The 17,520-nt window shown below is 38.9% G+C and overlaps 1 protein-coding gene across 2 annotated transcripts in view; it reads right to left on the bottom strand.

The window, feature by feature from the left end:
- The window catches only part of LOC148655479 (transcription initiation factor TFIID subunit 4B-like), a 68,615-nt gene that overhangs the window by 39,254 nt on the left and 11,841 nt on the right, over window positions 1-17,520 (bottom strand). For both annotated transcript variants that reach the window (XM_088641999.1, XM_088641998.1), the window contains exons 9-11: window positions 15,506-15,644; window positions 10,336-10,441; window positions 9,859-10,028 (exon numbers count right to left, since the gene is read on the bottom strand). In XM_088641999.1, the coding sequence (XP_088498125.1) occupies window positions 9,859-10,028; window positions 10,336-10,441; window positions 15,506-15,644 (415 nt within the window). The remainder of the gene's footprint in view (window positions 1-9,858; window positions 10,029-10,335; window positions 10,442-15,505; window positions 15,645-17,520) is intronic.

Genomic DNA, 17,520 nt, shown 5'->3' with positions numbered 1-17,520 from the left:
CACTCTGCCTAAGCCCAGTGAAATGTTAAATAGACAGAAAAACAAGGCTGCAACCAGCATACATGCATACATCCAAGGAATGCTGACCTGATGGCAAAAAATAACTACAAAAGTCAACTGAAAGAATCCCCAAAACTGAAGATGGGTAATATTGAACAGTTTGTGTTGATTCTTTGCGTCTGTTTTTAGTGCAGATTTCCAGAGTTCCCACAGTTTTGATGGCCAGAGTAAATGGCGTTCACATTCCTATACATCAGTTAATACATGACCTGGACTACAGTGGCAGGTAATCAATCATTCATTTCATAATTTAAATACATTGTTACATTGAGGGAAGCCTTAAGCAAACCGTGTGCATGAGAAACTGTAATATAATGAAAAACTTTTTTTTGTGCAGTGCTGCATTGCTGTCAAGAATTGCTGGTTAACAATGTATTATATTTTCTGAATATTTACAATACATTACATAAAATATATTTGGAAATGAGAAAAATAACCTGAGATTAACCAATATCAAAAAAAGTCAACAAAAGCCAATATTTTACAGTTTTCTTCTCTAAATATACACGAGCAGAAAAGGTTTTGAAAGGGATATTATGTTATTAGTAATTAATGATCATGAGGACCAACATTAAAACATTGGTGTGGTCCTATAATGCACTTCATATACTGTGGTTTCATATTAGGGTTCTAACACACCTGGAAAACAGTCTTTGCAGCTCTGAAATTATAATTTGGAATTGTTGGTTAAATGATTAATCACAGAATACAGCTTATTACAGTAAAACTGTCATTTTTTTACAAGAAAATTACAAGAAGTACAATAATGAAACTGACTAAGGTATCAGACAAAACAATGAAATGGATGTTAACCATAACACGAAAAGAAAAAAATAACAATAGCAAATGAGACTGAAAGTGAAAAGGCCTTAATAACTCAAGCTGCTCAAGCAACAAGGAAGAACTATTGCTTGAGGCAATAAGCTGTATTTGAACAACTTTTAACAAAATTACATTGGGGAGTTAATCTTATTCCAAAAACAAAACTAACGCTTGGCTTTTCTGCTGTTTCAGATGATAAAAAAACATAGCAACAACAGCGACAAATTCAGGATATAGCATGTTCTGTACTGCTTTACTGTGTTGGTTATCTATGCATGAATCACTATACTGTATTACATGTAGACAAGCCTTAAAAGAAAATGAAAGAATTGAGGTAACTATTGTTTTTATTCAACAGTGCCACCTGCTGGAACCATGCATTCATGACACATTGCTTAACCAACAACTGCACAGAAAATAACATACAGATATTTTAATAAGAAATTCATCTTGTGTGCATAACTGCAGCAAATGAACATCTGAAAAAGCAGCATATAAGTAACATCCTCCAGAGAGTTCCTTAAGTACAGCCCTTTGGTAAAGCACATTGAAATCCCACCTGATTCTTCTTATTTGAAGAATTAACCAACTGCTGATAGTAAGTTAAAAATATTTAGGCATACACGACAGTGCTGGCCAATTGTTGCTTTGTTTGATAAGGAAATTAAGTACGGCAAAATAAAAATGAACCCTTGCATTTGCCAACTTTCATCAGCTCCACACCCTTATAAATAGAAAGCATTCAGAATTCTAAAAAGCCCCGACAAAAAACAACCTTTTAGACTTCAAGACAGACAATGAAACAAAAACCAGAGGACAAACATGGAAAGTATGGAGGACAGCACTTAATACCGAGAAAACTCTTATGAGAGTCTGTAACAAGCTACCCACCAATGTTGTCGAAGTCAATAGTCTCGCTGCCTTGGAACAATTCCTGAGATCAATTCTCTACTAAGCAACCAAAGGTTTACTAAACCCACTCACTTCAGACTAAAGACACTCCAATCAAAAGCAAGATTTTTTTTCTGCAAAAAATGTTCTACAAAACAGAAGTAAAACAGGGAGATAAAAGAAAGTTAATATTGTAATAATTAAAAACAATCATTTTTCGGCCATTATAACGAAAAAGTTAGGTTTCAAGAGATGATGTCCACACAGCCCATGTTAAGAAGCTGGTCACTCCACTTCAATAATAAACAAATGAGGGAAAACAAAGCCCATACCAATATCACCTCCCCAGTCAGTGGTTGAAAGCAAGGGGGTGGTCAAGATACAGTGACAGTATTGCAGCATGTCATCTCTTTATTGCACTAGATCCCTAACTTTTGAGCACAGCAATTTGATGCGGTTGATGGAATGGAGAATGAAGATCCAGCTCATTATTCAACTTTTTTAGGATAACTCATTCCCCCCCCCAGACTCCTTTCTGCCTGAATTTGAAACCAACACTGGATTAAGCCTGAAGACCTTAACATTCAGTTTTAAATTATTCATTTATTCTCAAGGCTAAGTGTTCTTGTACGTGAGCGACTTGGCGACTTAATGTGAACCATCGCTTTCTCTACAGCCCTGCTTCCTTGGGTTGTCACAACCGGGAGCGGGCAGGGCTTTACAACAACACAAACCACTGCAGGTACTTTTCAAACAGTCATGCAGTCACTCCACGAAAAGCACACCTCCTGGTATGAACTGCAATCACAATGTATAAAGATCAGATTTTGTTCAATGCTTTGCAACACTATCAGCCCACATTTCAATGTTTTGAATGTCATCTATAACTTGTAAAGAAATATTTCCATTTGAACAAATCTGAAATTCCACAATGCTTCCTAACAATCACAGCTGAGATTCATTTGCAGAACAGTGGATTTACAATAATAATATGCTTACTTATTGTTCAGAACATGCATGCTGTCCAGAAGAGAGACAGAAAGGGGTGTGCAGTGTTTATAAATTAGTGGATTGTATTTACAGCGATAGAAACAAGATCATAATAAACACTGTGGATACCGCTTTTTAGGTTATGCTATCACAGCATATGCATATCACAGACCTGACGTCTGCACATTATTTAAAAATTAAACTGTCAGTGCTGTCATTTTCAGTAATTGCTAGCCGTTTTAAGTAGTATGAATGAGCATGAAGCTGCTTCTCTCTGGACAACACCAACCAAAATGAATAACAATACAACCCCCCTGATGCTGTCAGAATGGGGTACACATGTCCAGACCAGGTCACAGATACGGAGAAGTTAACACTTTCATGTGTGTAAATTGTAATAATGAAACTCAGTCTTTACTACAGAGTTTCCACTCAGTTTGCAGTTATTCAGCTTAATACAGTCTGTAGGTAGTTTCTCTGATTCAAAGTTGATATTTTAATTACTGCATTACAATGTCGAAGTAGCTATTTTATGTCTTCATGTTAAAATGCAAAGAAACAAAGGTAAAAAACGTATTCGGAAAGTGCCACAGTTGTTAATTTACTCACTTGGGAGGAATGCAACAGATTACAGATGGAAAGTTGCTTCGTATTCCAGAACTCTTCCGACTGCATGAGAACCGGAATCTTGGCGTCAGGACGAACATGACTCATTTCAACAGAATGGCTTCAAATGTCAGTGTCAGCAGTATATTGTAATAATTTATACTGGATTATATATTATAATAAAAATAAATTATATATAAATAAAACACAGCAAGTACTTAATTTGTCATCAGCATTCCTAAAATAGCGTAATACCCTATAACAACATACAAGGGTGCACGGGCAAAATGAAGTAGTTTGCACATTCACCATTTGGCAATGAACGTAACCTCAAAGACATGATCCCATTGGTGTGAAACAGCCAAATATATAAGTGCAAAATATACCATCCCAATTAAAAGAGTATATAGAATCAGTTGCAAATCATTAGTCGATCATTAGGAAGCAATTTCCACCTGTATATAAAATCAGAAACTGCTTGGTCTCAAGCACTCAGCACATCATACCCAGATCAAAGTAATCTGTCACAGTCTTAAAGAAATAATTGTTACTGCTTATCAGTCTAGGAAGTGTAACAAAGCCATTTCCAAACAATATGAAGTCCATCATTCCACGGGGAGAAAATCTGCAAATGGAGAAAATTCAAAACCGCATAAGTGGCCATCCTACCAAATTGGTTCCAAGATCTGACCATGTGACGCTCCTAGAAATCTCAAAGAGCCCCAAGGGTACATCCAGGGATCCCCAGGCCTCTGTGGTAAACTTCAGAGTTCGCAAGTCCACCACTAGGAAATGACTGAATAAAATGGCACGCATCGCAGGATACTGGGAAGAAACCCCTGGCTCTCCAAGAAGAACACTGTTGCATGACTTTCACAGAACAGCATTTGAATGAACGTGCTCTGGACAGATGTAAACCAAACAATGCCTCTGACCAGAAGAGCCATCAAGCAGGCTGGTGGTGGGCTGATGGATTGGGCCTGCTTTGCTCCCCCAGTACCTGGACATCTTGCTCTCACTTAGTCCGCCATGAATTCCAGACCGTTCAAGAGTATTCGAGAGGAAAACGCGAGACCATCTGTCCGACGGCGAAGGTGGATCATGCAACAGGACAATGAGCCGCTCTGTTCTAGATTTGCTCGTGTATTTTGGATCAAAAAGAAGAAAGTCGGGATTTGGGAAGGGCCAAGTCGGAGCCCAGATTTAAACCCCATAGAGATGCTGTGACAGGACCTAAACAAAAGCCCTCAAACATCGCAGAGTTGAAGTATTTCTGTAAGGAAGAGTGGACCAGAATTCCTCCCAGGGGATGTGAGAGATTGACCAAGTCTTACAGGAAATGTTTAATTCGAGTTATTGCTGTTAAAGGGGCTGTCACAAGCTAATGAATCAAGTGGTGCACTTATTCACCACAAAGTACTGTATCCACCACTACAGACAATTAAATCCACAAATATAGTCATAGGTACAGACAATTTAAAATATTCACAATCTCCTCCAAATGAAGTAAATATTCAACTTTAAATGATTCACATAATCTGACAAACTGACCATGAAGAAGGTTACTTTTGCCTTTTTGTTGAAGGAGCTTTCAAAACCAATCAGGAATGAAATGGTAGAGAACACGGATCACTGAACTCAAAGGAATAAGTACAGTAACTTCTTCTGATGTCTATCAACAAGAAGTGGAATATGCATCACACATCATGCCATTTTTTCAAGCTAAGCAGTCATGCAAGGAGGAAAATAAAATAAAAAATCATAATTCCTTGCATTAATTTAGTGCTGGTCATTCTAAAGGATCACAGACTGCTTTCAGAATGGTTAGGGCAGTCCTTGAGAAGCTAAAAGTGAATTTGAAAGATTTGCAAAGTTCTAGATCTGAGCTGCCAATCACTGTTCACATACAGTATCGACAACATCCCAGTTCCCACACACAGCTGGCCAGCATGGGCGAGTGGCAAGAAAGACACCTCTCCTGCAAAAGTCACCTTAAATCATGCGACGTACTGCAGACATGACAGGAGGCATTATGGTCGGAAGAGAAAAATTTAACTTCCTGGTTTAAAGGCACAGTGTCTTGCTGTGTTGGTGCTGCACCAGATGCATCATCTACAGTATGTCAAGCATGGTGGTGGCAGATCACATTATGAGGAAGCTTCTCATTGACAGGGACCAAGATATTTGTCAGAAATAAGGAAAACAAATGCACAAAATGAAATGGTGTAAAGTACAGTGAATACTACAGGACAACCTGCTTGACCGACACAATCTAAATGTGAGCTGAAAATTTGCACCGCAAACTGACAATGACCTGAAGCACAACTCCACAGCCACGTTGCAGTAGTCTGAGAAGAATAGGGTCAATGTCCTTGAAAGGTACAAAAGACAGGTCCTGCCTTGAAACCAATTTATTGACGATTTTAGCCTTTGTAATAATCTCTAGGGAACTTCTCAGACCTAGAGCCATTATCCCAAGAACAGGGACAACTGCAGAGTCCCACTGTACAAAGCTGGTTGAGATCTATCCACAAGTACTGGCAGCAGTAATTGCTCCAAAGGTGCTTCCACCAAATAATTAGTTATTGGTAGCGGGCGAATACTTTTGCAAGGTTCTGTATAATTTTTTTAAAAAAATAAGTGAGTGCTTATAGCATAATTCACAAATTGTAAAGGTAGCTTATAATACTACTGTGAATATTTTAACTTTAAAGAAAATGTTATAGTATTTTTAGTAATCAGGAAAAGGGATTGAATTTCAGTATGATCCAAATAAGATATTTGTCAGGAATATACCAAGTAAAGCCTGTGTAATAGAAGAATCATAACATGCATCTTGGTAAAATCAAACAATTTATAAACAGTTTCATCACACTATTTTAAATTTTCACATCCATTATAGCACTTTTAAAAAGCACCCAACAGCCATTTTGTTTGTCAGTGCTTGCGAGAAACTGCTGAAAGTTGTAAGGTTTAATTCACACACTTTCCAGTATATTGGCAACATATTTTAAAGTAATATATTTGTGCCATTGCAGAATGTTGCAAGTGTACTGAATATGCAGATACCACTATTTAATAATTAAACGTTTACATCGTAACAATAACAACTCAAAGAAGGCTGTAGCTTAAGATATTTATACAGTACTGCTGGGTGCCAATTTCACTTTCATTTGAATTTTTAGATTTGCAAAGCTGCCAAATTATTCCTGGCCTTTAAATACTGGTAACAACTTTACTGACATTTTCCAACTGGTAATTAAAAGTGTGATCAAATAACAAAACAAATCACTGATGTATTCCATCTTCACTTTATTCCCTCATATTTGTCAAATTTTACATACTTTTATTAATGCGTCCTGATGTAATATTTTTGAAGGTCAGATAAGGATATTGATATAGATCTTGTATAATAAGGCGTGAATTATTTTCCCAACTCCTACATATTAATTTACTTACGTTCCCTGCTGGCTAAGCCTTAAGCCTTACTTTCTACCTGTCATGTGCTTCATTGTGTTCTAATTTCTTCGGAAGGAGTTCCTACGTGCCCTTAAAAGTGCACCCGGTCCCGTTACATATTTATAGATTTCTCATCAGCCTCTCACACAATCCAACCACACTTTAAACAGATTACTCTTTCATTTTAATATTGTAGATTGGATTCTGGACTTTTTGTCCAACAGAGCAGAGGCAGTGGGGTGAATGGTTTTATATCCGAGCAGCTTTGTTCTTCCACCAGGTCTCCTGGGGGCTGTGTGCTGCCCCCATCCTGGACATTCTTTACACAGACAGCTGTAGAAGCCCCCTGGGGGGCAGACACATCATTATGTTTGCTGATGTAGATGTAGACACTGACCATGGGTCTGTGTTATTTTGCCGAATGGTGTAAAAACTCCATCCTTCCACTTAACGTGTCGAAAACCAAAGATCAGTTCAGTGACTATAGAAAGCAACCACTAACTGCAAAATCAACTGTCATCGAAGAACAAGAAATTGAAACTGTCAACAGTTACGAATACTTCGGCACTACTATTGATTACAAGCTAACCTTTGAAAAAATGTGCACGCTGTGAGCAAGAAGACCAACAGCTGTAACCAACAGCTATTGTTCTTCCTGGGGAAAACTGCTCTTTTAATGCGCGTCGTACAACGATGACTTTATTCTATGGAACTTTTACCAAATCTGTTCCGACATCCACCGCGGTAGCCTGGTTTAGTAACCTTCTCACACACAATAAAAACAGACCAAGCAGAACCGTGAAGACAGCCAGCAAAGCTGTCAGTGCACAACAGCGACAAGCGACAGAAATCTATACCAAACAAATAGTGCAGAAGGCCAATATAATCACTGACTGTCATGACTGCCCCCTGCGCAGTGAATTTGAGCTCCTTCCATCAGACAACTCAGCTTTAAATGAAATAGAATTAAGTTATCCTTTATTCCCTATGACTATTAATCGGTTTAATTTGGACAAGTGATTGTATAGTAATGCAGTGGTCAGCATGGCTGCCTCACATGGCTGGGCTCAATTCCAGACCTGGGGTGCTGTCTGTGTGGAGTTTGCATGTTCTCTCTACTTTTCCACCTGGTGCCCTGGTTTCCTTCACAGTCCAAAGACACGGTTGCAAGTTAACTCACTCTTGGGATAACTGGCCCTGGAGTGAGTGCATGTGGCTGTGTGTCCTGCGATGGACTGGCGTCCTGTACAGGATGTACCCTGCCTTGCGCCTGTTGCTGGGACAGACAGGCTCCTCTGCCAGAGCCTGAACTGGAAGAAACTGTTAGAAAATGGGTGGTTGGAGGGTTGGTACTTTATTTTATTTATTCATCATGCATGTATCTTATGCATCCATCTCACATACCAATAATCCAATTTCTTTGTTTTTGTTTTAATTGTAAAGATCACTTAAGCAGCTACCTTGTTCTCACATCTTATTTATGCATGTTTTATGCATGGGTACACGTTGTGCTAAAATATGCTGTAATATGTCTTTCACCAGCTTGCAAAGCAGATTTCTATCTCTGGGTACAGGATATATTTATTTAATGCATTTTGGAGTTATGGTTATGGATTAAGAGGTTAGTTTCATACATCATGAGCTGCTGCATCACCTGCAAATCTATATCTAGTAGCACAACTATACATGAACCCTCTGGCCACGATCATCCAGAGAGAATCTTGTGTATCCAGCAGTCTCATTTAATGCATCTCTTGCAGAAAGGGCCCTGCCATTTACTGTACATCTGAAAAACAGGCAGAAGACGGCTGACAGTTTCAGGAACATGTCAAAGCAGCGAGGATCTCTTCAAGCCCATAGCTTCCTATTACACATCTGCCAGCCACAATCGCACTGAACTTGTAGTCTGCGTCCTTTTAGAGGAGCTCTACAGCTCTTATCCTAGAAAGACACCAGATGCCAAGATTATCCATAGGTCTGCATCTGTCCTTCCACAATCTCTCGGGGATGGAAGAATTTCTTCACAGCTTCTCCATTCATCTACACATTTCCAGTTTTCACACAGCTTCCTCAATTTTCCATTCGCCTGGACACTTTCTCACCTGCTGTCTCATTCCCTGCCCTTCGTTCTCTCCCCATTTTATAAACCTACAACATTTCACTCTTACCTTCACATCTGAAGAAGGCTCAAAAGGGAAAATGAAGATTATTTTTCTATTTTACACCATGAAATTAACCTCTACTTTTTCTTTGGTGTCACTGACAGCATCAAACCATATTAAAATTTATCTAAAATTTAATGCAAAATATAACATTAAAATGGCATTAAAAGTGCCAGACATGAGACACTTCTTCATATTCTGAGTTTTAGTTTTTGCATTGAATAAAAATAAATTCCCAGCTAACTGCTTAATAATCGAAAAGAAACTTACTACTGTCAGCAAGAGCAACAATCAGTAACAAAGTCACTTCATGTCCTTGTCAGTGCAAATTTTCTTTATCCCTAGGCTACTAGTTAGTTCTGAAATCTGATATTCAACTCACAACCTGTATTTCAAATTCAGACTACTTCCATGAAGGGGAAAATAACGTCTGCACATGGAAATTTCTTCCAGCATGCTGTTCACTAATACTCCCGATGCAATATTTTTGAAGGTCAGATAAGAGCAGTTTTCTCTCTTTAAAGACAAAAGCCTATTGGTTTTTATTTTGTGTTTAATTTCTTTCTTTGTTACTTGCCGAGTGTTGCTGCTGAGATTGTTTATACAGAAACAAAAACAAACTTAATAGCAAGCAGGTTTTGATGATTATCAGTACTACCAAAGCCGTAATTTAGAACTGAGTGAAAAAATTACGTTTTTGAAGCACCAGGCAGTTGGATTAAACGAAAATAGAAACTGGAAATAGCAGAAGATCAATAAACCTACAAAAAAACAAATATGTGTATATTTATCATTATAAAATGCAAACAATTCACAAATCACCATGGACATCAGGTGGGTTAAAAATAGTAAGTAAATGAAAAATTACCAGTCTCCAAAATCCTCTTCTGTAGGATAGCTGTTAGCAGAAAGGGCTCATCCCTGCAGGATCTTATAATCGATCCCACAAGCTCGGAATTGGTCGCTAAGATACGAGCGTTTTCCTCACTGAGGTTGACACCAGCCATTGAAGCCACATCATTAATGTCATCTTCATCCCTGAGAAGAGAAACCGATAGAGCAGCTTGAGCAACACTTCAGACCTTGGGACGACAACGGGTTAAGGGCTGTTCGGTCACATTTTGTGAAATGTGAATCTTTAATCCATCTCCCTGCGGCAGAACACGGAAACAGTACAGCATGACACTATTTTGGCTCATCAGCTAATTCTTTTTTTCCCCCAAATTTTCCAATTATACTGTAATTGGAAAGCTAATTCTAAACAGGTTAAGTAATTCCTGTGCCTTTTAAAAGGGGGGGGGATGATCAAGCTGCTGAATGGATTGATGTGGCGCTCAAGAGGTACCTGAAAGTGGCCGAGCTGTTCTCCTTGAAGCTGGTTTTCTGGACAAGGGAGGTCTGCACATTGATGATATTCGGTTTATGAAATAAGGCCTGTTTTACAACAGTACCTGCAGATGACCAAAAAAAATTAAAAAAAATAAGGTGCCCAGGAATTGAATCAGAGCAGAGACACCTACAGACTTTAAGTCACAGGTAAAACATGGGAAACCACACAGATAAAAAAAAATGGAACAGGCTGCAGCCTTTATTCCCCCCCCCAATAGCTCAAACATGTATTGTTTTATTAGTAAAAACAAACTAAAGTGCACAAAAGTGTACATTAAAGCACAAAGAGTTCCAAATTATTAGTAGCATGAAAGCTCCCAGTACAGCAGTTCACAGATAAGCAGACCTGATTAAAAGTCACAGAAAATTAAGAGTGCGTATATTTTGAAGATAAAAAGCACTCAACTTCAGCATTCGTAACAGCTCTAGCAATAAAGGAAGACGATGCAGGAAGAGTCATGTGCAAATCGCTACTGTGTGCTTTCCGTGAAATTCTGGCTTATTATTTTGCTTAAGACATTCTAATTTGTACCTCATGTGCCTGGCAACATGCCAACTTAACAGGAACAGGATTATTTTACCTGTGAAGTCTTAATAGATTCATGTATTAAAATGAGAATATTGCTTTATAAAAAAGTTAATCGTTATTCCCATAGTCACCCAGGAAGAAAGAATGCCCGAAGACATGCTTGTGACCCCCCAAGTAGAGAATAATACATCCATCGGCAGCCTCCAGCATCAGAGCATATTTGCTTGCAGAAAACATATCCTCCAGAGTTTCTCTCTCAGAACTGACCTCCAGAACAGCGATTATTTTATACATTAATGACTAGATGCATAATACGATTTGAGCAATTCACTCTGTCCTGAGGCAGATGAGGACCGATAATAAGGCATCAGACTCCCACAAGCACTTCTAATAACACCAAGAAGCTGATCAAAAATGAATTTCTTTCCCACTGATAGCAAGCAAATTCAGATAACCTCTGCCTCAAAGAGGATTACCTAACCCCAGTGTGACTCTGTAAATTTCTGAATGGCTTATTTTGGATTACTTTAATACAGTCCACCCTCACAACAGTGCAGGTATAAACTCATCTCAATAACTTTACCAGTTACAATTGGCACCAAACAAAGGTTACTGAAGTAATAATAACCTTTTTGTACCTTTAAAATCATTATATAGCAAGTTACAAGTTATTGTTCAATTTTAATTAACTGTATTTTACTTAAATTCCTTATGGATGCGTCAGGTTTCTTGAGTAGCTTAGTGTTCCAGATTACTGAATAAAAGAATGAATGGGACAGTTACTGCACAAGACCTTTAATCAACAGCCTATGAAAGACCCAACTATCTTGCATTCACCTCGGAAAGACAGAAACAGCAAAGTTTTACTAATGGAAAGATTCCAGCGTTAAATACAGGACTTGTAAATATCCACTCAACCTTTTTAATTAGATTTACTGTTCCTATCGTGCCATTCCTAGAATTAAACTTCAAATTACATCACTGAATTTATAAATGAATCTCTTGATAAATTAAATCTTAGAGGTAGTGACAATACAAGCCTTGAATCATCCCTAATGCATTAGGTCTGTTATGCTTTCGATGCGCAAGGAAATGTTTATGTTTTGGAGTAATAATTTTATAATTGTTGGAACTACATGTCTGATTTTTAAATGATTCTTTTTTACCTACTTTTGTATGCATCCACTATATGTTTATTGGGCACAAACTGTGTTTAACGTAGAACACTTTGTTATAGTTATTTTTCCTTTACAGACCCATCCATTTTTTTATCACTTTGTCCAATTTAGAGTTACGTTATGGGGGAGCTGGAGTTCTTCCCGGCAAACAGTGGGCAAAAGGCAGGATACTCCGTGGATGGAACACCAGTCCACCCCAGGGCACACGTATAAATACATGCAACATGCCAATTTTCTTAGAAACTGGTTAACCTACCAGTATGTCAGGTGAAAACCAGATCATCAAATAAAACCCACGCAAACACAGGGACAATATCTGAACCCCACACAGATTGTGCTCTAGGTCCAGAACTGAACCCAGGGTCCCAGCACTGTGAGTTGGCAATAATAACTACTAAGTCACTGTACAACCCTTCCTTCAAAAGTGTTTTAAAAAAATAATAAATCTTTCAAAAAACTGCTTTATTTCGCATTTATGTCCACCTCTAGTCACCCTTAAGATTAAGGGCAGAGTTAATAGTAGACAAGTGTTAGTCTTAATTCTAACGTTAGAGGATGAAGACGAATCGGTCACGTGACTAAAACCAGCAGCATGGTCCTGAGAGGGCTGTGCTTCAGTGCTGAAGTCGTTAACAAAAACTCTGTTCAAATTAAAGAGAATGTAAAAGCTAGGATTACATGTAGGCGTGACAAAACTGCCCCTCAGCCTACAGTGACCTTTCTCCATGTGACTTATGCTGGCCTTGTCACATGACTTCCTGGTGTTTGTAGGGCCTGGCGCTAGCCTGACGTGTCTCCTGTTTCCACCGATATACTCTCTAACTCACAGCTCTCACACTGATCCCCCTCCAGGAAAGAAGAGACCCTTTCCTTTTCCCAGTCCTGCCACCTTCTTCTCTTACAACTCATTACCTTTCCCCCACCAAAGATGTTATGTCTTGCCCACACAGGACTCTCTTCACTGTCAATCGGGAGTGCTCTCTTAATCTTTTACACTTTTTGTCTTCCCTTGGAATACCTTCTACCCTATGCAGAGCAGTACTCTAGCATCTAGCTCCCTTTCTCACAAAAAATAGCTCTCAAATGTTACAATAATATAACTTTCTGAAAATATTTCCTTTCACTCGTGAGAAGTCTCACTTGCCTCTTGCAAACAGCACTTCTCTCCTTCAGTCTGTTCTGATCAAGCAAGTCACTCCAGTTCGTCAGCAATGCACGTCTTCACCACTGGTCCTGGAGAGTGAGCTAGCATTCAGCCCACCTGTCCAATACCCATGATGCCCCACAGTGTGGCATCCTTTTCTTTACCTTCTCAAGTACCATTAGCCAGCTCTACAAAGAGCCTCCATCTATGGAGCGCTAACTCTCTCTCTCTTCAGAGCTGATCCTGTTTGGCCAGGACACATCTCCATACCAATCCCCTAACTCGGCAGCTGGTGGCTAGAGATACCATGCAAGTTGTATCCCGAATCACTTTCGATCAGGGTTCAGGAGCAGATCCGGTGCTAGATTTCACCCTTCATCGGTACTAAAACTTAATGCAACATCAAAAACTGTAAAGGATTTTAAAAGTTCTGTCTTGACTACCTGCACTTTCATTTTTCAATAGGGACGTACTTGTAATTAAGTTACATGCATAGAATGAATGGTAAACAACTGATAGGACTATACTTTTGTATTAGTAGGTATTAATTAAAAGGGACAATGAAAAAGAAACTGAGAACATCAGTCATGGGTGTTCAATAAGCAGGAACATATAGGTTGAGGATTTTACAATAGCAGTACTTGCTCTCCAAGCTGTGGCAATTAAAGAAAGATGTGGTCTAACGTGCCTATTATTACAACCCAACTCAAATGTCAGATGAATCACACATGGCTGACTCCAGAGCACCGTATCTTGACAGCTCCTCTCCCAAGTGTTACACACTCATTCAGCCCTGGTGCATCTAAGTCTACCCATTTTCAAGTGCTCAGCAGCCATCTTGGCTCAAAGCCACCCAATGGCCTGGGTTTGAGCCAAGATGGCGACTTGCCAAGGAAGCCTTCTCTCTCCATCACAGTAGATTCAAAAGCAGATTGTTTTTGACAGTGGAGAAAATAAAAATAAATAGTAAAGGTACACTGCAAATGATGTAAGACACCAGTGAATGATTAGGAAGCTGCCCAATGTTGAACTGCAGATAGAATTTGAAGATATACTGTGACTGTTAGACCCATGTGCAGGTAAGTGCTCCCAATGCACCACATCTCGTGCTTAGAAGACCAATGAATCTTCTAATCAGCTCAGCCCGTACCCTCGACAGCACAGTCAGGCAGGATGCTGGTGCCACCAGCACATAGTTAACAGCAACTACCTTGTTTCCAGCAGGGTATTTAACCCAGCTTCAGCAGCAATCCTTGCTCAGTTCTCACAAGTTATATCCTCGACTTGGCGCTTGTGTCTCTGCGTTTTGTTTACTCCTCTAGTTCTGACTACCTGCTTGCTGCCTCGACCCTAGATCTCCCTCATGCTTGGCTACTGTCTTTCAATCCATTTATGCTGACATAATACAATACCTGGCTCTTGCCAATGTGTTACAGCAGAAACCGGATGTTGATTTGCAGTTAATGAAATTGGTGCTTTTCTTCCTTCAAGCTCCCTCCCCTGACCTAGTGTTGATGGGTGAGTATAGATAGTAATGGATCCAGGGATGGGCTGTGGTCACCCTGGTTCATAAGAACATAAACCACTCCTCTCTGCGAACCAACTCAGTTATGGTCTCTCTGGCGCATCAGTATGACAACCACTTGGACAACTTCATCAAGGTTATCAAAGCAGCTCTGAATACCAATATAGACCAGGCTTTTAAAATCACAGAACCATGTTGAGGCTCTGGAAATATTTTTGAAAGGCTGTGGGTTCAAATCCCAGATTGAGCGCTGCTGTTGTACCTTTGAGCCCAGGTACTTCATTAAAACTGCCTCAGTAAAGTGCTCTGTTGTATAAATGGGTACCAAGTCATCAAGGGCCAACAGACACAAAGAATTACTCATTTTAGTGGGGACCACTGAGAGTTGATACACTAAAACTCATGTTTATAAAATCAAGTAAAAATGATTGTTAGGAGAAACCGTTTTCAATTAAAGCCTATGGCTATTGAGACGATTAACACTTTGGCAGGGTTAATCAAAAGCCATCAATGCAAACACTACTAAACAACCATTTCAGATCTGATACCCATAACGCAACAGAAAAAAACCTTCCGTATGTAATCAGATGAACGCAATTGTAATTCTTATCCATAATAAAGTAATCACATATAAGGTCTGAGGTCCGCCTTTTACCCTCGAGACACCTTTATGAAGTACAGCATTGTCCTTTTAAAGACTTTTGGATGGTAGAGCTTTTTAGAAAACCAAAGTGCTTTTATTTCACTTACCTGTTTGTTGCAAACTTGTCTGAAATGCTGCAGTCAAAGGAGGCTTCTGAAGAACTCTAGTTTGAAGAAGTGCAGCTGACTGTGGTTGTACAGTGGCAAATGGTTGCTTTATCACAACCCCTCTAGTTGGCTGGAGCACCTGGAACACAAAATTGAAGCAGAAAAAAGCTTCAAAGCACCATTTTGGCATGGAAAATTATTAATTTCTATCAGCACCAATAAACAAGTATTTTAACAACATATTAACAACTCAAAATTAACTCAAGACATACCATCCACAAAAAGATGACACAAGCAAAAAAATTGCTGATTTCCGACTAAAACAAAAGGAATATGTATATCATTGCAGTGTGAAAACTGACAAAGTGATATAGTGTGTTACTAAGCAAACAAATCTAAAAAAAATGTTTTTTTACTGGGCATTTCCTGAAAATGTTAAATGGTGAGGCATACAGTACATATCATTTAGAAATCCAGATGACTGCAATGTTACTCAATGGTCATTAGTCACCTTTCCTAAAAATCCAAATCCAATCAAAACTAGCACCGATATAAATGAAAATAACAGAACACAACACATAACCAATACCTTCAAACAACATAACACAAAACTGAACTAAGACAAACCTGTGAAAATTCAAAACGTGCAAGTTCTACTAGTGCCATTTTAAGCACAGTTTTCTTCCATCCTGTCACATTAAAAAGGTCTTTCACTACTGTTTTCTCCATCAGTCAGAACAGAGCTGTCACATAGTTAGCAAGTGGGTTATTATTAATGCAGTTTCAAGCTCATTCATCTTGGCCATAACTGTGAAAAGTTGACAAACACAGAATGACCCTCCCCCCGCCGAAAACCATACTGCTGACAAACTAAAGTCATAGCTGTCACTCAGTCCCAAAATCCTGCCTTCAGGAGAGGACTCTAAATTAAGCTTTTTACATTCACTATTATGTCTCTCTTAAGAGAGCTGGAAGACCTAGAGGCAGTGCCCCACTCTAATATACTAGTTTTCAAAGAGCTCCAGATTAAAGCCAGTGAAGTTTCAACTGGTTTAAATCCAGTTGCCAGTTAAGAATCACCCCCCCCCCCCCCCTTGTAATTCAGAATGAGCAGCTATAGTGTGGGGGGAAAACAGAGAAAGCATCTAATTGGACTGAAATCAAACTAGACCAAAAAGGTTTACAGTCCTATTTTGAAAGTGGTGGCATAGAAATCCTAAAAAACATTAACTGAAGGCAATCAAGCTAAACACTGAGAACATGCCATTTACGTTTTCAAGTTTTGTTTTTGCTTCAGAATTTTATCAATTTAAAGATTATGGCCCTGTTTTATACCTAATTTCCTAAATCTCTACTTTTCCTGGTAGTCTTGTACTAATTTCACATGCTTAGCTGGTATATGTCTTATACTTATGTGCATGTCTCGATCTCAGCATTGTTTCTAGGTCTAATCACGCAGGACCAGATGGATCCTCACTGCAGATTCTAGGGATTGAAAACTTAAAACTTTATATTGGTACTCATCTTTCAGGTTCTGGACAAACACAGAACCTCAAAATACCTAAGAGCTTGTCAAAAAAACGTTCAATGGAAATACCAGCTTCTGACTCATCTATCTTACAACTATACATCATTAAGGTATCTACGTAGGGCTGTTGCGATTGCCTAATGATATCAGCAGTATTCTAGGATAATCTTCAGCAGAATTATACTTGACCTTTTCTGTCCAAATCGCTGAAATGGAGACTATAACCATGTACCTCAAACATTAATTGTTGGACTTCGGTAGCTGACTACCTTTCTTAATCAGGAATTTAAAGACAGGCTCAACTAAAAATTGAGCGTGATGCTCATTTTTCTGTAATTTCTGGGTTTTAGGGTACTAACCTCACTCCACAAGCTACCTTCCAGCCAAGAAGAACTGGAAATGTTATTCAGTGCAAAGTCTTAAAGTAATAGTTACTATGATTAATTTATATGCATTGTTCTATGACCTTAAGCCACTCCAGTGCTGC

The sequence above is a fragment of the Lepisosteus platostomus genome, chromosome 8 (assembly GCF_059453375.1).
Source record: "Lepisosteus platostomus isolate fLepPlt1 chromosome 8, fLepPlt1.hap1, whole genome shotgun sequence".
Classification (NCBI taxonomy): Eukaryota; Metazoa; Chordata; class Actinopteri; order Semionotiformes; family Lepisosteidae; genus Lepisosteus; species Lepisosteus platostomus.
Note: the sequence above shows the minus strand (reverse complement) of the source record. Positions and strands in the feature narration are given on the sequence as shown.